Below are 25,680 nucleotides of genomic sequence, written 5' to 3'. Positions count from 1 at the left end.
GCCTTGTTTCCTAGCATTGCAATACCGGTTACGCTCACTTTTATCATTCGTTACATTGCTGTTTTTATTATTTCAGATTACAAATACCTTTATCTACTATCTATATACCACTTGTTTCACCATCTCTTCGCCGGACCAGTGCACCTATACAATTTACCATTGTATTGGGTGTGTTGGGGACACAAGAGACTCTTTGTTATTTGGTTGCAGGGTTGCTTGAGAGAGACCATCTTCATCCTACGCCTCCTACGGATTGATAAACCTTAGGTCATCCACTTGAGGGAAATTTGCTACTGTCCTACAAACCTCTGCACTTGGAGGCCCAACAACGTCTACAAGAAGAAGGTTGTGTAGTAGACATCACCTAATTCCAGCGCTATAAATTGCCAAATATTCCAAAACCCCTAGAAAGGTCTGAAACAATCTTTCCGCCACGACAAGTCTCTGTTCTTCCGTGATCTCATCTAGAGATTTTTCTTCTGGTACCCTGCCGGAGGGGGAATCGATTACGGAGGGCCTGTACATCAATCTTGTTGCCTCTCCAATGATGCATCACTAGTTCTCCACAGGACCTATGGGTCCATAGCAGTAGCTAGATGGCTCTCTCTCTCTCCTCTCTCTCTCTCTCTCTCTCTCTCTGATCTTCAATATAATGTTATCTTTGGAGATCTATTCGATTTAATATTCTTTTGCGGTGAATTTGATGGGATGCGATGAATTATGGGTCTATGATCAGGTTATTCATATAAAGTAATTGAGTCTTTTCCGAATTCTATTATGTCTGATTTCTACAGCTATGTAATTCTTTCTGACCTATGAGTTTTCTTTGGCCTAGTTGATAAGTAGATCTTCATTGGAAGTGGTTTGTGTTTGTCCTAGATTAGGGGTGCTAGCCACATCGGTCCGCCAATTATGGGCCGGGCCAAAGACCCACTAAAGACTAATGATGGGGCCCTACCAACCCCAACTCACGGCATAATCAAGATGAAGATCTCCTGAAGGCTTGGTGTACACTTTAAGCATATTTTTTATAAGTTGGCATGTTTATCCATAGATCACAACCTACCATGTGTAAACCCTAGATATCACCGGTGCTTATATAAAACCGTTGAGTTTAGTTCATAGAAGACAAGGTTTTGACAGCTTAGAACATATTCATATAATCTTGAGGTAGATCAATCTGTACTTTTTACCCCCATCACAATCAATATATAAGAAGCAGGACATAGGGTTTTACCTCATCGAGAGGGCTCAAATTTGGGTAAAACATAGTGTCCCTATTGTCCTGTTACCATCTAGATCAAATCACCAAGTTTGGGACCCCCTACCTGAGATATGTCGGTTTTATTACCATGCCACTAGTAACTTTTGCCCTTGTTCCCTCCTGGGTCGCACACACTCGTGGCGTGCGCCATCGCCTCCGTGCCACTAATAATACCTCACAAGTGGTGTTTTGTAACTTTGGCACGCCACTGGTGTGGCACTTTGGTGGCGCACCATAAATGTAGATTGTCTACAAGTACACCTGCACTAGTGTGATCTTGGGGTGTCAGGTATAGAAATACCTTCTTGTCCCGCATTAACATTTTTCCGGTGGGTTGGGTTGTAGCTCGAAGTATCTTTGGCACTAACACGTGGTGATCTTGAGGCATCCTATCCCTTAAACATGCATGCATGCAGGTGTCGTTCTGTGTTCATGCTTGCCGGTGAGAGGGTAACGTCCGATAATGCATGCCTTGTGCAGTATTTTGTGTTGTCTTTTCTGTTCGTCTGGCTTTTCTTCAATCTTTGTAACAGGGCTTCTTGAACACTTTGTGTCGTTTGGCCGTGTGACTATGTTCATAAAGCATGACGAAAGTCTATTATTTTTTTGAACTTGACGAAAGTCTATTTTGAGAGAGCGGGCGAAATTCTACTAGACACGAGAGAAACAGGTGATGGGTTGTTTCATCCTCGTGACAAGAACCACCGTGTGTCACTGACAGAGGAAGAGACGGCGAGACAGTAGATTGATCGGGACGGGAGTTTGGATCATATCTATTTCGCCTCAATTTATTATACGAATACGAGTATATGAAGGCAACAGAATATGCTGAGACTTTTTTGGTGTCTAGACGGCATAGCTCACAAGTAAAGTACATCGCACTGCACGTGCACGTCCGCGGACCTACCGGATCGCCGCCCATATCGTGGATGTCCCGATCTCCTCCCCCGCGCGCCGAGTCGCCGGGGCAGCTAAGCACTCGCCGTCACGCAAGTAAAGAGGCAACAGAGGCTGACCAGCACTCGTCCAACTCCCTATAGCTTAGCTCGCCCACCACGTCCCCCCGTCGCTCACATCGCAGGCAGTGCGCGTCGTCCTTGCCAGCCAGGCTGAGTACCTCCTCATATAGTAGACATCTCAATCCACCATTTCTGGCTAGCTCGCTCGCTCACCGAGGTCGACCGAGCGGCGAAGTGGCGATGGGGTCGACGAGGCTGGAGAAAGTGGTGTTCGCGCTGAACGAGCGGCGGTACGAGGTGGCCGGCGGCGACGTGCACCCCGGGACCACGCTGCTCGAGTTCATCCGGACCCGGACGCCCTTCACCGGCACCAAGCTCGGCTGCGGCGAAGGTACGTACAGTCTAACAGTTATAGACTTAGAGCGCGCATGCTAGCTAGTAGCTGGCTCTTGATCCACCATTCTCTTGCTAGCTCTAGCTAGGAGCGTATACGAACGCTGCTATATAATCGCACCACGCGAAGCAGATCGACATCGGTCAACCGATTTATATTTGTACTGATGTCGGTCGTGTGTGTGCTGGAAGAGTACACACTTGAATTATGTCTTGTGTGATTTTGCGTCCACATGACATGCATGCGTTGTGGTCCGAGCGTACATCATTAATTTGATGATCCAAAGACGTACGTGATCTGCTTTATGTTTAGCACGATCACTGTCTTCGTGAACTCCCAGTACGTAGTACAAGGAAATTGGTGGCTCGGTCTGTTGGAGATCGGCCGATAGCTGGTCTGACACCGAGATCATTATGTTGGCGACGATGTCTAATGTCTTTTTTTTACGAGAGATGTCTATTTCGTCCTGATCATGCAACATAATTCAATTTTGCACACTTGGAAGTTAGAAATATGTCGGGCTAAAGTGATCCTAACTTAGTTGGTCGTATTGATCTACAATATCACGTCACGGTTCGAGGTAGGCAAAATATGGTTGGTTGAGCTGTAGTAGCTCGTACCCCAAACTATAGTAACGAAAAGGTAGTCGACTGATTTTTGCGTTCGCCATCACGCGTGAATGCGTTCCTTTGTGTTAGAGCTCATCTAGGATTTGCAACATGGCCATGTTACAAAGGACAAGGGGCTACTAAGCATGTGACAGGTGTGTCCGTGTGGGAGCTCCGCATGGGATTGTAACATGACCCGTGTAGAGGGCAGGGGCAACAAGGGACGTGACGCGTGTGTGGGAGCTCAACTTGGGATTGTAGGGAAACATACTACGCAACAACAAAATTACACTATACGACCATGTCTATCACTATGAAGATGTAGGATAGATCTAATCTCATCAACAAGATCGCATCAGCGAGGAAGAGGTTGTTAGTGACAATTCGACGATTCCAGCCTGCATCTAGGTTATAACTCCAGTCCCGAGAATTACTTCACCGATTGAGAGCCAAAGTTGACGGCCTCCTATGGTGTCCACGCGTATCAAAGTGTAGATCCGAAACAGACGACCCAACAAGATTTTCTTTCCCGGGCAGACATACAAAGAGACTAGACTACGCAGACTCCACGCCGCAAGCTTTGCTTGCTCCACGTCGATGAGGAATCTCTTTTTTAAATGGAGAGAGGATCAGAGGAAGAGACGACCGCGAGTCCGTGAAATATCAGATAACTTTCTTTTCTAAGGAAAACAGATAACGTTTTCTAGTGGGAGTCAAGAAGATCGTATCTCTGCCGCTTCCATTTTGACAACCGAGGAAGGACAGCTAGGAGGCATGAGCGGTTCCCTATCTCGGAAAAACAAGGATCGTTATCCACGCAGCAGAAAAATATGGGGACGTTTTCTTGTCCAAACAGCACCGCTCGCACTGGACGTGCACCTACCGGATCACCGGCTCACCGCCATGCATGCCGCGCTGTCCCCGTCGGTGACGCTGGAGGCCACGCGGAGGCGTACGCAAGTTGGCAGCCAGCATTCAACTCCCTCGCTATAGCGCAGCGGCAGCTCGCCCACCACCTTCTCCATCACACACACGCACCGCCGCAGAGTAGCTACTCCCATACATCTATCAGTCAGTTCTAGCCAGTCGACCGAGCGGTGGCGATGGGACCGGTGAAGCTGGAGAAGGTGGTGTTCGCGCTGAACGGGCGGCGGCACGAGGTGGCCGGCGGCGACGTGCACCCCGGTACCACGCTGCTCGAGTTCATCCGCACCCGGACGCCATTCACCGGCACCAAGCTCGGCTGCGGCGAAGGTGCGTACAGTTACGGGCTTACAGCACGGATGCTGCATGCTAGCTAGCTCGCTCTTGATCCGCCATTCTCTTGCAAGCTCTAGGAGCGTAGTACGAACGCTGCCAATTGCACCGGCCCCGCAAAGCAGACCAACATCGCTCAAGCGTTGTACTGTCGGTCGTGTGTACTATGCTGGAAGAGCACACACTTGAATTATGTCTTGTGTGATTTTGCGTCCACATGCATGCGGACGTTCTGCGTTGTAGTCCGAGCGTACGTACATCATTAATTTTGGAGTACCTTATCTGCTTTATACTCCCTTCGTACTAAAATAAGTGTCACAGATTTAGTATAAAGTTGAAATGGAGGGAGTATTTAGTTACAAGCGCGATCACTGTTGTGGTGAACTCCCGTTACAAGGAATTTGATGTCTATTTATTCAGTTGGAGATCGGCCCAAAGTCTCGCACCGATATCACTTTGTCGGCGAAGATGTTTTCATATCTATTTCCGCATGAGCGTTCAACATAATGCAATTCTGTAAACTTTGAAATATGTTGGGCTAAAGTGATCACAACTTTTAGTATGCCATACTGATTGTAACATATATCACGTCCAGATTCGAGGTACGCAATATGGTTGGTTGAGCTATAGTAGCTCGTAGCCCAAGCTTTAGTTGCATGTCTATATATCTAATGATCTTCTATTCCGTGGTCCACAAAATGGTACACTAAGCTCCAGAAGCAAATAGTCTAATCACTATTCAAATTTAACTCCATGCATCTACTCTCATAATGTCACATACAAACGATTGGTGTCGGTGCTTGGATGCATCCAGCTGCGGTGTGCTCAGGTGTCGATCTAAGGTGCAAGGGAATATTAGTAGTTAACAAATTGCAATTTTGTAATTGTCCGTGGTTTCGTCATAGATGCAAGTGATTCATCTAATGTTGTGCCTTTTAAAAAAAACGGATGTAAATGCGCTGCCTGGTCTCACCACATAAGTAGAGTTTACAAAAAATTACAGACTAGCCATCATACCGGCCATGAATCTCTGGTCTACTCTCGCAGCATTATTTGAGCACTCATACGGAAATAATGACGTAATACCTTGATTGCAAGAATGAAAAGGAACATCAACGGGAAACATAGACTTTGCATCTAGTGTCCAACTACCGGTCACTGTTAGCTAAGCTGGTTGATCGGTGGTTATGATCATATTTTGCGGGTGAGAGGCTGGCAGTGATCTTCCTTGGCGTTTACATTTTGGCTATAGCTCACGATTCTACTTTCCCATGTGGAACGTGCTTTCTCACCCGTCCTTGTCACAGAGTCATAACCAACACTGTTTCGTTTTGTGCGAATACGCATTTGTTGTCAAATCCTCCACAGCGGATAGTTATTAGGTGGTTGATTTGTTGATACTCTTTTTCTTTTTTTGAGGAACAACTAATTGATACCCTGGAAGGCTTGCAGGAACAGCACGTGTAGGCGGAGAGAGGAACTAGAAATGACTCTGGATTAGGTCAGGTCGAGGGATGGACCCACAAACGCACTTTGGGAAGGGCCCATGGGCGGGATGGGAGCCCCTGTTTTCCTTTTCTGTTTCTTTCTTTTCTTTTTTCTTTTTGTGTTTTTTTTTTACTTTTTGCTTCTTAAAAAAATTGGGGGTTCCATAAACTGTTCACAAAATTGATTTTCAACCGTTCCTAATTTCCAAAAAATCTCAAAAAAAAAGTTCAAATTTAAAACATTCTCGTTGTTCTAAAAAATCACGGAATTGAATTTTACAAAATTTTGAAAAGATATTCAAATTCATAAAAGTGTTCATGGATATCAAAAAATCCGTCAACTATAATTTTCTTACGAATTTAAAAAATGTTAGGGAATTTCAAAACTTGTTCTCAAATTTCTTAAATTCTCATCAATTAGAAAAATTTACATAATTTAAAAAACAGGTATTTCCAATTTTGTTTTAATATTTTAAAATATTTACTAATTTTAGAAAAACTGCTCAGACTAAAGCAATATTCATGAAATTTTAAATTGTTCATCTATTTAATAAGCACAATCACGAATATATTTTTTGTGAATTTAAAAAAAAATGTGCTTGATTTTCAAAGAACTTCATGACTTTGAAAAAGTGTTCGCTGATTTGAAAAAACTTCACAAATTTCAATTTTTTTACAAGTTTGATAAGAAATTTGCAGATTTGCAACAAAGAAAAGAAAAAAGGAGGAAGAAGAAGAAGAAGAAGAAGAGAAATAACTGGACAAAGAAAGAAAACTGGTTCAACGAAGGTTCTAGGACCTTCCCAAAACCGGTGGGAAGAAAAAACAGAATGGCCTGACTAGGATGGGACGCACGCAGGAGGGGGGGGGGGACACAGGAGGTTGCTATTTAGAAACGTACGTGTGAAATAGGATCACCTCCATGCAGGGATGTCATCGAATCAGTGGTCGAGCTTGAAGCCTAGTGCTAGGTATGCTGGGAGTGTCAAACGAAAAGGGAATAGCCTATGGGTTGTTGGTCCAAGGCTTAGGAGTAAATGTATAGCTTAAAAATTTATAAATGATAGGTGGCCCATGATATGGACTGTCCCCAATATAGCTTCGCCACTACGTGGGATAGGAGCCTACCGAGCTATAATTTGTTATGGTTGGCATTCATCTTCCTACCTACCTAATGCGACACGGCTTGGAGCACCAACCCCTCGAGTGGGGCCATTCATTTTTGTACCTAACTCGCTCCACCTAGATAATATATTCCCGGTCTAGCACAAGTCAATGTCTTCCACTCCACCAATTTCTTAGCTCAATGAGCCTGCTAGAACTTATGGCAACCGCACCACTAAGATTGAGCTCCTCCCCGTCGGACCTGCTCTTGGTAGTGCCATTGGTAACGGCCCTTCCTCCTCATAGGCTCAAAACCCTCAAAAGGTCAGTACATCCACAATTAATGTACATTGAGCCAATGCAAGTATGCTCTACATTTTAGAACAAGACCTAATGAGTTACTACCTACGTTTCAAAATAAGTGAAGTTCTACTTTGTCCTTGGTCAAACTTGTTTAAGCTTGACTAACCCTATAGAAAAATATGTCAAGATCTACAACACAAATACACTAGTGCAAAAATAATCTCATGAGACTAATTTGATGTTCTAGATGTTAATATGTTTTCCTATAGACTTTGTTAAATTTACACAAATTTGACTTAGGAAAAAATTAGAACTTTAATTCTTTTGAAACGGAAGTAGCATCTCTTAAGCTAAGGATCCAAAGTGACAATTTAACCACATAGGTGGTGGGTAGCATTTGGATCAACAAAGATGTAGGGAAAGCTATTCAAAATTCGGCTTGATTTTGTATTTTTTTTTGTGGATTACACCAGCCTGATGAAATAGAGTTTGTGAAGATCACGAATCCCTGGTTCAGACACAAGTGCTCTCTCTATTAATTAATATAAGAGCCTTTAGATCACTATCACTAAATAGTGCTCTAAACACTCTTATATTTTTTACCGAGAAGGTATCATTATTACAAACTCCGCGGATGCTGATGCAATACTGCAAAAGTTTATGAAAAGAATAAAATGCACGGAATGCGTAAATTTGTTAGTGATGTTACTTTAAAAACAGACCCATCAACCATATCAATATTTGACAAAATCACAGGAATATTGCAAAAGAGCCCCTCATACCTCTGAGAGTAAAAACGGTACCCAAATTTCCCAAACCGGCCCTCAAATCCCTAGTTCTGCGTTGCCGCCGCACGTCTTCCCCAAATCCGACGTCATCTCCGTCGAGCCACCGTGTCGTCCCTTTCCGTCTCCCGTCCCGTCCCCGCTCCCCTCGCTCTCCAATCTCTTACCATTTCTCTGCCCCGCCTCTCCGTCGCCGACCCAAGCCATGGCCGGAGGCGATCCAGAGGGTGAAGCGAGAGGAGGCGGCCTCACATCCCCCTGGCGCACCACATGTCCTGCGCGACAACGGCGGTGAGGGTCTCCGCACCTCTGAGACAGGGGGGATTTTTTCTGGATGATTTCTACATATGCTTTGCTATGCATCAATAGGTTTCACTTCTGAAATTGACCGGTTTCCTAGCTGATGTACTAAACTGAACCACCCTGGCAAATTCATCTTCTCATAGTGTGTTTTACTCCTATATGCAAATATTTTTAATAATCTGGTAGTATAAGGTTCATACTTCATACGGTCCCTAGTTTGCGGATCGGCATTCATCGTGTACACGTTTGCATCCGTATGATTCACTGCTGTCATTGTTTTTTTTTTACCTGGGAGTTCAGATTTTGAAATAAGAATCCAAACCAAATTGGAATTAGTAAGTACTATCAGTAAATTTGGTTATATTTGTTCAATTTTCACATAACGCCATGGTCCTTTCGGTTCGTCCTGTTCCTCCAGATCAATGTTATGTTTATTTTGTCCTGAGAAGAGGCGGATATAGCATCCCATGGATAACTGTATCGTTGTGCTGTATTGCAGGTGGATGTGGAGCTTGTGTGGTCCTCATAGCAACTTACAATCCAACAAAAGATGAGGTCACTGAATTCTCCGCAAGTTCATGCCTGACTCTGCTCTACAACATAAATCTCTGCTCAGTCATCACCACCGAAGGCCTGGGAAATACCAAAGATGGTTTCCATTCTATCCAGAAGAGGATGGCTGGGTTCCATGCCTCCCAGTGTGGCTTCTGCACTCCTGGCATGTGCATGTCTATCTTCACCTCTCTTGCCAATGCCGACAAATCCAAGAAGCCTGAGCCACAGAAAGGGTTCTCAAAGTTGACGGTGTCCGAAGCAGAAAAGGCGTTCTCGGGCAACATGTGTAGATGTACCGGTTACAGGCCAATTGTCGACGCCTGCAAAAGTTTTGCTTCAGATGTTGACCTGGAGGATTTGGGCCTCAATGTATTCTGGAAAGAAGGCGATAAGCATGCCGATGTTAGCAAGTTGCCAGCTTACACTCTTGGCGGCGGAGTCTGCACTTTCCCGGACTTCCTGAAATCCGAGATAAAATCTTCGCTTCATCATGTAAACGATGATTCGGATGTTACGGTCTCCAGGGAGGGTTGGTATCATCCTAAAAGCATCGAGCAATATTATGATTTGCTGAACTCTGGCTTGTTCAGTGACTGCCCAGTTAAAGTGGTTGTCGCGAACACAAGTTCTGGTGTGAAGGGATACAAGGATCAGGATCTATATGACAAGTATATTGACATCGGTGACATTCCAGAGCTTTCAGCTATTTGGAAGAAAGACGGTGGCATTGAAATTGGAGCAGCTACACCAATTTCTAAGACCATCGAGATACTTGAGCAAGAAGCCGGGTCTAAATCATCTCCAAATGGAAGTGTAGTTTTCAGAAAACTCGCCGAGCATATGAGCAAGGTAGCCACACCGTTTGTCCGTAACACAGCAAGCATTGGTGGCAACATAATTCTAGCACAGAAATACCCTTTTCCCTCGGACATCGCGACCATACTTCTCGGTGCTGCTTCAACTGTTCGTCTTCAGGTTTATTCAGAAACACTAGAGGTTACTTTGGAAGAGTTTCTGGAGCAGCCTCCTAGTGACCCCAGTACATTGCTCCTGAGCATATCTATTCCACATTGGGCTTCAGATTCTCAGAAAGAAAGTAAGGTGATCTTCGAAACTTACCGAGCAGCGCCGCGCCCTCTTGGCAATGCGGTTTCATATATTAACTCTGCAATGCTGGGCCATGTCTCCCAGAAATCGTCTGGTGATCTTGTGCTGAGTAACCTACGCATGGCCTTTGGTGCCTATGGGACGGAACATGCTATTAGAGCAACAAAAGTTGAACAACACCTGAACGGAAAAGTGATCGCTCCATCTGTTGTGCTCGAAGCAGTTCAGTTACTTAGAGAAACAGTTGTACCAATGGAAGGAACATCACATGCTGAATACAGAGTCAGTGTGGCTGTTGCATTTCTCTTCAGTTTCCTGTCTCCATTTGCTAAAGGAATCAAAGGGCCTGGAAAAAATCCAAGCATTGGTTCTGCTAGTTCTTCAGATACAGATGATCCCTGTAACCTTCCATTGTCTTCACGTCGAGACACAGTTTCCAGTGGTGATCATAAACCAGTTGGCGAGCCGATTAAAAAGTATGCAGTTGAGCTTCAAGCTTCTGGTATGCGTTTATTAAGCTTACATCATCAAAATTATTAATGGGATCTACATGTTCTTTTCCTCTCCAAATTATCCTTATTTATGATTACGTTTAGGCTGATAGAATTTCTTCTGTAATGCAGGGGAGGCAGTATATGTAGATGATATTCCTGCTCCAAAAAATTGCCTCTATGGAGAGTTTATTTACAGCACACAGCCTCTTGCATATGTCAAGAATATCAAATTCAAGCCTTCTTTAGCATCAGAGAAGGTCCTCACAGTTGTTTCCGCGAAGGATATTCCAAGTGGAGGGCAAAATATTGGATCAAGCTTCATGTTTGGGGACGAACCACTTTTTGGTTCTCCAGTTGCTGAGTATGCTGGACAAGCTCTTGGTGTTGTGGTACTTATCTTCCATATTTTTAGTTTACTCAACAGTAGATTCTTGTATAATAAATTCATTTTATAAATAGGATTTTCTTCATTATTTCTCTCTGCAAAATAAGTTTATGAATGTTAAGGAAGAAGTAATTGTTAATTAGAAGGGGCAAATCTGTACAAATTAAAACAATAAACCGTAATATCACACAGTTGTTCATCCAAAATATATATCTCTATATGTATATCCAAAATTTCTTTTGTAAAATACCCCAAGAAAACCCATATTAGATTGGGTTAATTGAAAGCTTATGGAAATTTTCTGCAGTGAGCTTGTATTCTTTTCTTTAATGAAAACATTGCTTACTAAATGTGAACGCAAGTTGATATGCAAAAAAATGCACTGTATTGATGTCACATTTTGTCATAATATGATCGTATTTAATTTAAACATCATGAGTAATCTTTTAAAATTAAACTAATTTATAATTAACGCAAAATTTCCCCTGGTTGCAAGTAAGCATTAGCTACCATTTTCTCTAAGAATCAAAAACTTATTACAAAAAATTGTTATTTTGTATTTCTTCAATACTGATGTAACTAAAATGTGTACTTTACCTCAGATTGCAGAGACTCAGAGATATGCCAACTTGGCAGGCAAACAGGTCGTTGTTGAATATGACACAAAAGATTTGAAGCCGCCCATCTTAACTGTAGAACAGGCAGTACAGAACAATAGTTATTTCGAAGTTCCTCCTGGGAAGTATCCAAAACAAGTTGGTGATTTCTCGAAGGGCATGGCAGAAGCTGATCACAAGATCCTCTCAACAGAAGTATGTTTTCTACACACCGCGAGACCTTTTCATACTGATATCTCAGCTGCATTGCTCAAAAGCGAATGGAAGTTTTTATACTTAACAACGCAAACGTTTAAATTTGATTTTCGATGGTCTCTGTTTTCAACACCACATGTCATGCATTAATATGTATGACTTCGATGATCTCAGGTGAAACTTGCCTCTCAGTACTACTTCTACATGGAAACACAAACAGCACTGGCGATTCCAGATGAAGATAACACTATTGTGGTCTACAGTTCATCACAATACCCTGAACTTGCACAGAATGTCATAGCGAGGTGCCTCGGCATTCCATTCAGCAATGTGCGTGTCATTACAAGAAGGGTTGGGGGAGGCTTTGGTGGGAAGGCATTCAGATCATTCACTGTAAGTAAGATCAAACAATTTTGAACAGCAGTCCAACAGAGCCTGTGTGCTACAACTGAAACAATCTAACAGTACTTTTTTATGAATATTGCATTTTATGAATAATTGCTATTTTTTACGGTAGATTAGAGTTCTAGTGATAGCTTCTAACATAAGTTTGCCCATTTGAGCTTCATTTTACCATTCATTCAGCTTCCAAGAAAGCCGAAACATTGATCATTTCAGCTATTGCTGCTCAGCGATCCAACAATATATGCTTTTGCAGGTAGCAACGGCAGCTGCACTTTGTGCCTTCAAGTTACGTCGTCCAGTGCGGATGTATCTCAACCGCAGTACTGACATGATCATGATCGGTAGTCGGCACCCCATAAAAGCATATTACACTGTTGGTTTCAAGTCCAATGGGAGAATCACAGCCTTGCACCTGGACATTCTCATCAACGCTGGGATTTCTCCAGATGCGAGCCCCCTAATGCCTGACACTATGATGTCAGGCCTGAAGAAATACAACTGGGGTGCTCTCTGGTTTGACATCAAGGTCTGTAAGACAAACAACACATCCAAGTCAGTAATGCGTGCTCCTGGAGATACGCAAGGCTCTTTTATTGCTGAAGCCATCATCGAGCATGTCGCTTCAGTGCTGTCGCTTGATGCTAATATTGTCAGGCAGAAGAATTTCCACACCTATGACAGTCTTGTGCTGTTCTATCCAGAAAGCGCAGGCGAAGCATCGACGTACACATTGCATTCTATTTTCAATAGATTACTCACGACGTCAAGCTACGTGCACCGAGCTGAATCCATCAAGCATTTTAACAACCGCAACAAGTGGCGGAAGAGGGGTATCTCTTGTGCGCCCCTCATCTTCAAGGTGGCACCAAGGCCAGCTCCTGGAAGAGTTTCTGTGCTCAACGATGGTTCCATTGTGGTTGAGGTTGGAGGTGTTGAGGTTGGGCAGGGACTGTGGACCAAAGTACAGCAGATGACGGTTTTCGCGTTGGGACAGTTATGGCCTGATGGATCTGAATGCCTTCTTGATAGAGTGCGTCTTCTTCAGGCTGACACGCTGAACTTGATCCAAGGTGGACTCACTGCTGGCAGCACTTCGTCTGAATCTAGCTGTGCAGCAACCCTTGAGGCCTGCAACATGCTGGTTGACAGATTAAAGCCAGTCATGAAGAAGCTCAAGCAGCAATCCGCTGGTGCTGTTTCATGGGATGCTTTGATTGCTCAGGTTTTTCTTTTTCATTTCCCTCTGGATTTTTATGCTACATAAGAGTAAAATATTTGTGTGTGGAATTGGTATCTTTATACGTGCTAACACTTTCCCAAATAGGCCATTAAGGATAATGTTAATTTGTCCTCAAGTGCATACTGGGTACCTGGCCAAGAATCCAGCACCTATCTGAACTATGGAGCTGCTATAAGTGAGGTACAAAAATATTCTGCTAAATGTCAATCACACTAGGATAGTTCAATAGTTACTGGATGGGATATTGTGATACTTTTCTGACTTCCTTTTCACTTTTTACTAAAAATCCAGGTAGAGATTGATGTTCTTACAGGAGCTATTACTTTACTTCGGAGCGACCTTGTCTATGACTGTGGAAAGAGCTTGAACCCTGCAGTGGACTTGGGCCAGGTTTGAGATATTTTCCTCTGCGCTATGCTCTTCTTTTATCCTTTTGTAGTGAATACGGATATTATTTGATAATGCTTTACATCGAAACAGAGCGAAGGACATTACATGGCAGCCCCAATCAGAGTTTTTCTTCATTATAGTATATGATGGTATCGTATATTCACATGTGATCTCTACCATCCACCTTACAGATTGAAGGGTCCTTCATACAAGGAATTGGTTTCTTCATAAACGAAGAACACGAAACAAATGCCGATGGACTGGTTGTGAGTGACAGCACATGGGTCTACAAGATCCCGAGCGTGGACACCATCCCGAAGCAGTTCAACGCTGAGGTGCTCAGCACTGGGTACCATAAGAACCGCGTTCTTTCGTCAAAGGGTATGTAGTAGGACTGCTTTCTCTAAATTGAAGCAACATGAATATAGTTTTACTATTTTGCCAGCTGAAAATTATTATTGGTTAAAGTGATTTAACTAGTCTGCCTCTGCCAGCCTCTGGGGAACCTGCCGTGGTTCTTGCAGCATCCGTCCATTGTGCAGTGAGAGAAGCCATCCGAGCGGCGAGGAAGGAGTTTGGAAGCTCACAGCTAACGTTCCAACTCGACGTCCCTGCACCGATGACCCATGTGAAGGAAATGTGTGGTTTGGACATCGTCGACAAGTACTTGGAAAGCCTATCTGCACATCAGTCTCGAGCTTCTGCGTGATGCAAGAATGGGGTACTGTCAACCGGAAGGAGTGGTGTGGTTTGTTCGTGTTGTGTAACCTTGAATGGTACTGTAAATTGCATACATGATGTTCGAAATGTTTGTAAGATTCAGTGCTGTGCTTGGACAGTTTCGCAATAATTATGGGTTGGGATTTGCATTGATAATTCCTAACTGAGCCTGAAGGCAGGCTTGCATTTAAAATGCTCGCTTATAAATACTAGTAAACCACGTTGGTAGTATTTGCAAGTTATCTCAACAAAATTTGCGTCACTCGATTTGGGAAGAGAAGAAGATGGTGAGGGCGCCGAGCCAGGGAGGACAAGGACATGGCTAGCGGACGTGTCGCCGGTGTATGGGAGTCATAGGCGGCGGCTTTGGTGCTGCTCCGCTGCTATGGCATCTGCTCCGTACAGGTGATCCGGTTGTTCGGTGGCGAGCGCTGCATGCTCTGTCCTTCGGGGCGGCCGGCGGATCCCGAGCGGGCAATAGTAGGCGCCGTCCTGGAAAGAAGACGGGCAGAAGTGATCTTGGCCGAGAGGATGCATCAATGCTCGAGGCTCGGACGAGCAGAAGGTGAGCTTGAGGAAGAAGGCACGTGGGAGATGTCGGCCGAAGCCGAGGGCGACGTCAGCCTCGGCTAGAGTACCGCGCCAAATCGGCCATGGGAGCGCTTGTGAATTGGCGACGACACGGTGGAGCTCAGGGACATGGAGGCAGAGGGGAGAGCTCGCTGAAGATGCGAGGAGGCCACGATCGCGTCCAGACAACGTGTGTTTCTGTTTGTGCCCTGGGTGGCAATGCCAACGTGTGTTCCTATTTTCAGGTGGTTTCTCCGGCGAGCTCAACAAGATAGAGGGGGTGAGCTGGCTAGAGTATTGGCTTTGGGAGGGACAGGGTGGTGGAGTGTTAAGTACACTGAAGTTCAACATTTTTTGAATTTGAACAATTAACTACACAGGAGATCAACATGTTAAGTACACTGAAGTTCAAATCACATATTACTGGAAATATCAACAGCGCATAGAAAGAGGGCAACACACAAGAGGCAAACATAGAAACAGGGGGAGTGCTGCAGATTAGGTTGCACATGATTTATACCAAAAATAAATGGGCAGACTCAAAACTAAATAAATATATCATGACATCAAAGACCAAATGTAATATCTTTTTGCTGACGCTTGAGGTGCCATAGTGCAGCAAATGCATAAATGAAGAAGAGCAACGTAGCACAACTTATACAATATAAAAGCATGAACGGGAAGAAAAACATGCAGGAACGACTAAACGGAACACTAAGCAAAGAAACAGAACATGCAAGTAACAAAGTGGTCGTACAGTTGCAAATAATAGCATTGTTCGAACAAAAGATGTGAAGCCCTCTGCCGCCTACCAGGGCCTTCAGCACACAGGATTGTTTTCTATTCAAACAAAGTAGAACCTCTCGATGCATCAGTAATTCAAAAACATTCTGAGTATGGAAGTGTAAAATAGCTCAACATCCAGTTCGCTATGAGCATTTCTCATAAGTGTCGCAGATGATAACATATACTCCCTCCGTTCTTAAATACAAGTCTTTTTAGAGATTCCACTATGGACCTACATACGAAGCAAAATGAGTGAATCTAAACTCTAAAATATGTCTATATACATCTGTATGTAGTTTGTAGTGGAATCTCTAAAAGGACTTATATTTAGGAACGGAGTGAGTATTACAGTGAGATCCTGATACTGCTATAAATCATTAACAGAATGAGAAGATTATATACATAAGCACATAACCACAAATGTACAAAGAGAGGCCGTATTTATAAATAAATAAATAAATAATGGGAGGCTCAGTTGGCTCGTCTATCATATGGACAGAACCCACTCTGTATCCGATACACTTGGTGATCCACTGTGTGACATTTGAGCATTGAAATGGTTGCTCCCAAAAAGCAAGCCGTCCCGATTTGCACGCTTCCACCCAGTCACACAAAACCCTAACCCTAACCCATACCATGCAAACAGGCGATGGTATCTGATCTCAGTACACCTCTGAATGAGCCTTCCTCGTCATCGCCATCAACAGCACTTAGCACAAATCCCACAAAGAGAATAACAGAGAAGCCAATAGTCAAAGAGCCACAAATTACCAGAAAGAACAGGAGAATCATTAATAGCAGGAAGAATCACTATACCAGGAACAAATCATGAACTGGTGGACACAAAAACTGGGACATGTGTAAGTAAATGGCTCAGATATACCTCCATCTCGACACCATAACTGAATTTCTGGTAGAATCACCATGAACTATATTTGTGAACGGAGGGAGTACTAGTTAGCTGCTGAACTGGTTACTTGCTGTGACACAAGCCATCCTAGTTTAGCACCAAGTGAATCAATTCAGGTGTTAGATAGAAGCTCTCGCAGGGAAGCTATATCATCACAGATATTCATGAACATGACACAAAGAAAACTGTAATCTTAACATGCCATATACGACCCTTAAGTTGAAACTTGAAACCAGTAAAGAAGTAACGAGAAACCAAAAGTACAAACTGATAAGTAGAATACAGCAGAAGAATGAAATTATCAAGTCAAATTGATAGGGAGACGGCAGGCGTCACCACCAGCATCCTTCCTCATTGATGCCTCTGCATCACAGATGAAGCTTTATAAGGACATAGGGATGGCATGCATTCATAGTGGAAGTTAAGGAGGACTACAGTGGCAAATATCAATAGAAGAAAATTCGACAGTGGGTGAGAAAATAGGACCAAAAAAACTGAAAGATAGCATCAATAAGAATCTGCTTTTAAATTATTTCAATAAAAAAAATTCACACCATCTCACCTTCCCAGAAGATCCACACAAAGAACCAGAGCCATAACAAAGAACCAAAGCCATAGGTAATGCCAGGTTTCTTTTTCAAGCTACAGGCCCACAATGTACAGAATATATACAGCTTAATTTTCGCAATGAGCCCATGACCATTCACAGTTGCCAAACAGGTATGCTTAAAATCAAGAAGAAACAAAGAAAGTTATTAGGGAAAATCAAGCTGTTTTCTGAAGTATATTCCAAAGGTACTCACTGATCAAATTACTATAATCAAACAGTAGTAGAAGTATCAGACACAGGTGTCATAACAAACACATGCACGATTAGTTCGCAAAATCCAGAAAAAAAAATTGTAGTATTACTTGAATGGCTCAGATTTAACCCACTATATATCACCAAAGTTGGAAAATGCTTCAGGTAGTACTCAAAGCCTTTGGGTACCAAACAACAACAACAACAACAACAAAGCCTTTCAGTCCCAAACAAGTTGGGGTAGGCACGTCGATAGCTAATTTCCATGCACCCCTGCCCATGGCTAGTTCTTTGGTGATATTCCAGCCCTTCAGGTCTCTCCTTACCATCATCTCTCTCTCTCTCTTTCCCCGCCCAGCAACAAATAGCCACAACTGGTAACTTGCTGCAGAGCAAGGCCTCCTAGTATAACGACTAACTGTCTAACTGGGAAAAGTTGAATGGAACCAATCATATCTATCTCAGGATATGTTGAAAGATCTCCAACACCCAAGAGGAGGAAATCATCATAGCCATTCAGAAAAGAATAGAACTCATCAACACACAACAGAAACAAATATGCTAAGTTCAGAAGTTAATTTGGAACAATATTCTGACGGCCGTATTACTAGCAATGAAAGAAGCAATTTACATTTGTTCACTTCAGATAAAAAAAGGAGTAACTGCAAGCCAAATAAAAACAGGACAATATAAATTTTCCATTTTGGAAAAGAAGAAAAACATAAGGTAGAAATCCAAGTCAAAAACAATAGTGTGTTCGACATATATAGTTTGTACAACTATACAGGCAAAAACAAAGCCAGCTGAAATCAATCCAAGCTAGGGCGGTTGGCTTCATCACCAAGAGAAGACATCAATCCAAGTCCAGATGGGCCATTACTCACATCAACACAATAGAGAGGAATAGAAAAGAAAAAACAGTGCATAGTAGAGAAGGTAAAATCGAATATTTGTAGCGTAGCAAAAGAGGGCTCAGTTTTGCCTTTGATCTTCAAGCCCAACACTCACATCTCTTGCTGCATAATCTACCCATCGCAATGTAAAGAACTGTCCTGGTTATCATTCATCAGAATGACCGTCCAAGGCACAGAACATCCAACATTAGCAATGAATTGAACAGGCCGCAAGAGAGGTAAGGGTGCGCTCTAATTTAGGACCCACAGGCCACAGCTGTCTTAATTGCTCAAGACACGCTTATTTCAGCCACGGTCATCATCATCGCCCCTGGTAAGAACTCCATCTCTTCATCACACAGTAGCAAGCATACATCATCCATCCATTAGGCTGGTCATAGTGGTAAGTAACTTGTCGCATCCATGATATCCATTACAGGCATGCACACATCCATCCTCTTTAATTACTTGTCACATAATCTTTTTTGCCTATGTGGCATGCATGTTACTACTCCCTCCGTTCCATAATTACTGTCGTGGTTTTAGTTCAATTAGAACTAAAACCTTAGTTACTCCCACTATGACTAGTCTCAGTCTCAGGAGCTGCTCATACCTGGCGTCAGCTGACCAAACCTCCCAGTGTGGACGACGCATCAAACAACGCCTTACGGTTCCCAGCCCACGCCACAACCAAATCCAAGGCGCAATGAAATGGCAGTGGCTGGCAGCACCGTAGAGACGGGGAACTGACGTGGCAGCCACCCGGACGATGGGGTAGCAAGCCGGCAATGAGAGCTTGACTGGTTTGTTTAGGGCTTGAGAGAGAGAGAGAGAGAGAGAGAGGTGAGGAGGATTCATACCGAATCCAAAACAAAATGCAACTGAACTGAGCAAAAGAGGGCTCAGTTTTGCATTTCATCTTGAAACCCAACACTCACATCTCTTGCTGCATAATCTACCCATCGCAGTGTAAGAGAACTGCCCTGGTTATCACTCATCAGAACGACCGTCCAAGGCACAGAACATCCAACATCCGCGATGAATTGGACAGGCTGCAACAGAGGTAAGGGTGGGCTCTAAGGCCAACTCCACCGCAGACACCAATTTTCTGGCACTGTTTAGTCCCACCTCGCCAGGCTGTCTTGATTGCTCAAGACATGATTTTTTTTCTTTCTTTTTTTTTGCGAAAGAAGACATGATTATTTCAACCACAGTCAACATCATCGGCATCGCCCCTCTATTTATTCCAAAAAGGAAAAGGAGGTTGGACCCCCAAGCAACATGACCATGATATCCATACATACATATATGCATGCATACATCCATCTATCCATAGATCCATCCACCCATCCTGCTCAGGGGCCGCTCATACCTGGCCTCGGCCGACCAAAACCCCGGCTCCGACGACGCATCAGACAACACCGTAAGGTTCCCAGCCCATGCGCACAACCGAATCCAAGTCAATGGGACGGCGTCGGCTGGCGGCACCGTAGCGGTGGGGAACTGACGCGGCGGACATCGGGACGATAGGTCAGCGATCCGGCAACGAGAGCTCGCCTGATTTGGTGTAAAAACATACTCCCTCCGTTCCGAACTAAGTGTCGTGGTTCAGTTCACGACACATGTATGCATCCATTCATCCATCCTTCTCAGGAGCTGCTCATGCCTGGCCTCGACCGAACCTCCCGCACGGACGACGCATCAGGCGATGCGTCATCCTACGGTTCCCAGCCGACGCCTCAACCGAATCCAAGGCAATGGAATGGCGGTGGCTGGCGGCACCGTAGCAGCGCTGGGGAACTGAACTGAGGCGGCAACGAGAGCTCGGCTGATTCGGTTTAGGATTTACTGGTGTGAGAGTCTGAGAAAGAGAGAGAGATGGGGGGACCGTACCGGATCCAAAGCGAAACGCAGCCAAGGTGCGAGAAATCCATGGACGGCGGCTCAGATCCCGCGCCGGCCCGACCAATCCCTCGACCGGAGCGCACCACGGGCCCCGCCGCTCAGTCCCCAGCCCGCACGGCCGCAGCCCCGAGGGGCCTCCGAGCCGATGCGCGACGGCGGGGCGGGAGGGGCTGGCCCCGGGGGACGCGTCCGCCGCTCGGTAGCCTGGCCGGCGCCGGCGGCTCCCTCCATCATCGCCGCCGTCTGGGGAGGGACGCGTCATCGGCCACGGCGAGCGGGACGCGCGCGGCGGCAGGATTCGGTGAGATATGGTTAGAGCGCTCGCGTTGCATGCTCCGCCGCCGGTGGCCTCTCGCACCCGGACTGGTCCGAGCCAGATCCGGGTCCAGGTCCGGGTGTAGATGCTGTAAATAGGGAGCAAAAATAATACTCCGACGATGCATGGGAGGGGAAGGGGAATGAGAGCGGGGGGTAGTTGTAGGCGAGGGGAGGGGAAGGATGAAGGCAGCTTGAGCCTTGAGGGGAGGCAGGCATGCAACTGTCAGTGGAGTGGCGACTAGCGCACTAGAAATAGACAGAGTGCACGTGTCCTCCCGTGTCGTGGCGGTGCATTTTCCCCGCGAATCTCCATAAAAACCAATGGCGGAGAATTTAGATGTGCAATGCTTAAACTATATTTAGACGTGCTTTAGCAAAACAGTTTTCTCATGTCGTCGCGGTCAAGGCATTGCTTAACTTAATATTCTCGCCATCTTAATGCTCATATGCACTCACTCGGTTGCATCCAAATATTACGAGCATGTTATCAGATTGACCATGTGAACTACAGCACCGTATATATGACTTGAACATGCATCAGTACATAGAAGGGCGGACATATAAAAAAGCTTCATTGCTGCTCAAGGCATACTTGTCATTACCTCACCAGAGTACATCATCATAACTCATCAGACTTGGAAGTATTTCATGGTGATATCAAGGTGCTAGTTCATACTCTTGTAGCTTGTGATTATCTAATAACAAGATTTCTAGGCGGCTGGTTTTATTCCTATACATTTCATGAAAATTATGTCGTTAAAGGAAGTAGTAGTTTAAAAATTACCCACTGAAATCTAAGGAATTAACGACATAGGAGAACAAGATGTAGAGTACACTGAAGTTCAAATCACATACTACTGGAAATATCAACGGTGCATAGAAAGAGGGCAACACACAAGATGTTTCAATTGCAGATGCCCTTACACCCCTGTGTGACATTTCAGCATTCAAATGGTTGCTCACAGAAAGCAAGCCGTCCCGATTTGCACGCTTCCACCTGGTCGCACAAAACCCTAACCCTAACACATACCATAAATACAAGTGATGGTATCTGATCTCAATACACCTCTGAATGAGCCTTACTCATCATCGCCATCAACAGCACTTTGGCGCAAATCCCACAAAGAGAATAACAGAGAAGCCAATAGTCAAAGAGCGCAAGATGACCAGAAACCACAGGAGAATCAGTAAAAGCAGAAAGAATCACTATATCAGGAGCAAATCATGAACTGGTGGACACAAAAACTGGGACATGTATAAGTAAATGGCTCAGATACACTCCGATCTCAACACTATAACTGAGTTTCTGGTAGAATGACCATGAACATTTATATTTGTGAACGGAGGGAGTAACAGTTAAGAAGGGGAGCCTTGGCGCAGCGGTAAAGCTGTAGCCTTGTAACCTTGAGGTCATGGGTTCGAGTCCTGGAAACAGCCCTGCGCAAGCACCTGCACCGGGCTGCCCTTTAGGGAGCAATAGCTAGCCGCTACACTGGTTACTTGCTGTGACACAAGCCATCCTAGTTTAGCACCAAGTAAATCAATTCAGGTGTTAGATAGAAGCTCTCACAGGGAGGTTATATCATCACAGCCATTCATGAACATGACACACAAAAACAGTAATCTTGACAGCTAAACTTGCCCTATACGACCCTTAAGTTGAAACCAGTAAATAAGTAAAGAGAAACCAAAAGTACAAACTGATAAGTAGATAAAGAGTACAACAGAAGAATGAAACTATCAAGTCAAATAGCAATTGAAACAAGCAAACTGACCCAGCACCAAATAAGATAGTTTCAAAAACCATCCAAGGGACATCAGAATTATCATAGCCATTCAAGAAAAAGGAAGAACAAAAAAGGAAAAAAAATACAGAAGACTCAAATTAAATGTGGCTGGAGTACTGCTCCTAAAACAACAGAACTGGTTGACATACTGCAAAACAAACAAAATCTGTGGGAAAATATAAACTTGCAAAACAGTCCTTTGCATCCACCAGACCATGATTAACCAAAAGAACTGATATCATAACGAACTCTCAACATATTTGTTATGTATACATGGATGCGAAGAAGCAAGAAATACAAATTCTCAAAAAAGGAAAGGATAACTTCAAATTTTGGGAAGTGAACACTCATTTTTACTCAGAACTTCATTGTCGGGAGGCTCAGAGTTGGCCCATTTATAGAAGGCAGTCATGGTAATTTTGCAACAAGAGATTATAATAGATAGATACAGGCTTATGACAACATTGTGTTTTTTCACGTAACGGCTTCTATATGTATTAAAATGGTCATCAGCAGAAAGCAAACCGTGCAAATTTTATTCCTAGGCCAGTTAGCAGTTGCGGTGCTGGACCAAAACAGTAGAAAAGAAGTTGACAACTTACCAACTTGAATGTACATCACTACCAAAAAAACCAGTAAAAATTTAATAGGGGTGGTAAAGAAGGACATTGAATATGACCAAAGAACTAAGCCATGGACAGGGGTGCGTGAAACTAGCTATACATGTGCCAAAACCATGAGTTGGTTGCGAGATCTTATGGGTTTCAGCTCCAGCCTACCCCAACGTGTTTGGAACTAAAGGCTTTGCTGTTGTTGGTAGTAAAGGAGGACATGCACAGATCATGTTTCGCATATTTAACCCCATGAAAAGGGAGTAAACACATTCAACCACTACCAGTACTAGGACCACCAACCACTGTGAGACGAGCTTGAGCAAAATCCCGAATGCACCGAACTGGTCCCCTCCATGAACAACAAAATCATGAGAAAGCAAACCGAACACCACAAGAGGTGACCTATGCGTTAGCCAATCTTAGTGAGATGGACCAGTGCCACAACCACGGCAATTTATCACTCCTATCATAAAAAGGCGATAGGAATAAATAAATGTGTAAACCATACTGTATAGGAGGGCACAGTATTAGTTGAACTGAGAGGGCTCAGATTCGCCTTTGATAGATCATACAACCTAGCCCCACCCTCTTCATTCACCAGATCAACCCCCACCACTGAAGTCAAGCTCTGCTGGTTATCACTCAACAGAATGACCGTCCAAGACAAAGCCATCAATATTCGGTGAGAATGAAAAGGTCCCAAAAGAGGGGAGAGCGTGTTTTTTATACCCACGGCTCATCGAATAATCGATACCAGGTTTATTGTCAGCCAAGTTTGATCATCATCTACCCTGATAAATAGATAGATAGATCCTTTTGTGCATGCAACAGGTAAGGGTGAAAAGTAGGTTGGATCAGATACAGAACATCTGCAGCTAAGCACAGTATCAGCAGCTGGAGGGTGACACATGGGGAATAGTTCACAAAATCCTGGGAAATTTTGGGGGAGTATTATTTGAATGAATGGCTCAGATTTAACCCACCATGAATCACCAAAGTTAGGAAATGTTCCAGGTGGTACAAAATCCTGGGAAAATTTTGGGGAGTACTATTTGAATGAATGAAGTGATACCATAAACAATAAAATATCTCTCTCCCTCTCCCTCTCCCTCTCTCCAGCAACAAATTGCCACAACTAGTAAACTTGCTGCAGAGCAAGGCCTCCTAGTTTAACGACCAACTGTCTAACTGGGCAAAGTTGAATGGAACCAACCTAGGAGAAGTGAAAGCATCTCTATCACAGGATACATTGAGAGATCTCCAACACCAAGGGGCGGAAATCATCGTAGCCATTCAGAGAAGAATAAAACTCATCAACACACAACGGAAACAAATATCCTGTGCTCAGAAGTTAATTTGGAACACTGCACTGATGGCCGTATTACTGGCAAAAAGAAGCAATTTACATTTGTTCACTTCAGAAAAAAAGAGTCACTGCAAGCCAAATAAGAACAGGATAACATAAACTTTCCAAATTGTTTGCTCTGACCAATTACCAATGAACTAAATAGCATAGAGAATCATAACAAAAGGTTTGCTCTGACCAAAACAAATACGAAGGTAATCTGAGCTTCAGTTTATAAAAAACAGAGACATAACAGATCAGAAGGGCAATCGTTAACCAGATGAATTTTACTGTCAATATCTACAAGCATTGGAGGAAAAAAGGGCAATCGTTTGACTCATATATAGTATGTACAACTAGAAAGGCAAAAACGATGCCAACTAGAAACCAACCCAAGTAAAGCTAGGGTGGTTCGGTTCGTCACAAAGAGAAGATATCAATCCAGATCCGGATCTCACATCAACACAATAGAGGGGAATAGAAAATTAAAAACAATGTATAGTGGAGAAGAAAAAACTGAGTATTTGTAGCGTAGCAAGAGGGCTCAGTTTTGCCTGTTCGTCTTGAAGCCCAACACTCACGTCTCTTGCTGCATAACCTGCCCATAGCGATGTAATTGAACTGTCCTGGTTATCACTCATCAGAATGACCATCCGAGGCGCAGAACATCCAACATTAGCCATGAATTGAACAGGCTGCAAGAGAAGTAAGGGTGAGAGCTCTCAGGGCATCTCCAATGCCGGCACCCATTTGGGGCCTATTTAGTACCCACATGCCACGGCTGTCCTGATTGCTCAACACATAATTATTTCAGCCACAGGCATCATCATTGCCCTTAAAAGAAAAGGTCAACTCCCCAAGCAACATGACCATAACAATCCATCCATCATCCATCATCCATCCATCCATCAGACTAGTCATAGTGGTGAGTAACTTAGACAATCTCAGGAGCTGCTCATACCTGGCCTTGACCCACCAAACCTCCCGGTGTGGACGACGCATCAGACGCCTTACGGTTCCCAGCCACGCCACAACCAAATCCAAGGCAATGGACTGGCGGCACCTGGCAGCACCGTAGAGACCGGGAACTGACATGGCAGCCACCCGGACGATGGGTCAGCGAGGCGGCAATGAAAGCTTGACTGATTTGTTTGAGAGGGAGGGAGGGAGGGAGGGAG

At 44.1% G+C, this 25,680-nt stretch overlaps 1 protein-coding gene across 1 annotated transcript; it reads left to right on the top strand.

Annotated features, from left to right (window-relative positions):
• Positions 1-2,341: 2,341 nt before the first annotated feature.
• LOC119330375 (putative aldehyde oxidase-like protein) lies at positions 2,342-14,728 on the top strand. The gene is made up of 10 exons (XM_037603482.1): positions 2,342-2,614; positions 8,964-10,628; positions 10,750-11,009; positions 11,608-11,817; positions 11,992-12,210; positions 12,476-13,444; positions 13,547-13,642; positions 13,754-13,852; positions 14,044-14,233; positions 14,347-14,728. The coding sequence occupies exons 1-10, from the start codon at positions 2,464-2,466 to the stop codon at positions 14,559-14,561; spliced, it is 4,074 nt and encodes a 1,357-aa protein (XP_037459379.1). The 5' UTR covers positions 2,342-2,463; the 3' UTR covers positions 14,562-14,728.
• The last annotated feature ends 10,952 nt before the right edge of the window (positions 14,729-25,680 follow it).

The sequence above is a fragment of the Triticum dicoccoides genome, chromosome 7A (assembly GCF_002162155.2).
Source record: "Triticum dicoccoides isolate Atlit2015 ecotype Zavitan chromosome 7A, WEW_v2.0, whole genome shotgun sequence".
NCBI classification, from domain to species: Eukaryota; Viridiplantae; Streptophyta; class Magnoliopsida; order Poales; family Poaceae; genus Triticum; species Triticum dicoccoides.
The sequence above is the reverse complement of the archived record's forward strand: the minus strand, read 5'-3'. Positions and strand labels throughout refer to the sequence as shown.

Bases quoted from the DNA above. Each gene is read 5' to 3' on its own strand.
- LOC119330375 (XM_037603482.1), top strand. From the start codon at position 2,464: ATGGGGTCGACGAGGCTGGAGAAAGTGGTGTTCGCGCTGAACGAGCGG. The intron at 11,818-11,991 runs GTATGTTTTCTA...CGATGATCTCAG, and splicing joins ACAAGATCCTCTCAACAGAA to GTGAAACTTGCCTCTCAGTA. The intron at 14,234-14,346 runs GTATGTAGTAGG...TGCCTCTGCCAG, and splicing joins CCGCGTTCTTTCGTCAAAGG to CCTCTGGGGAACCTGCCGTG.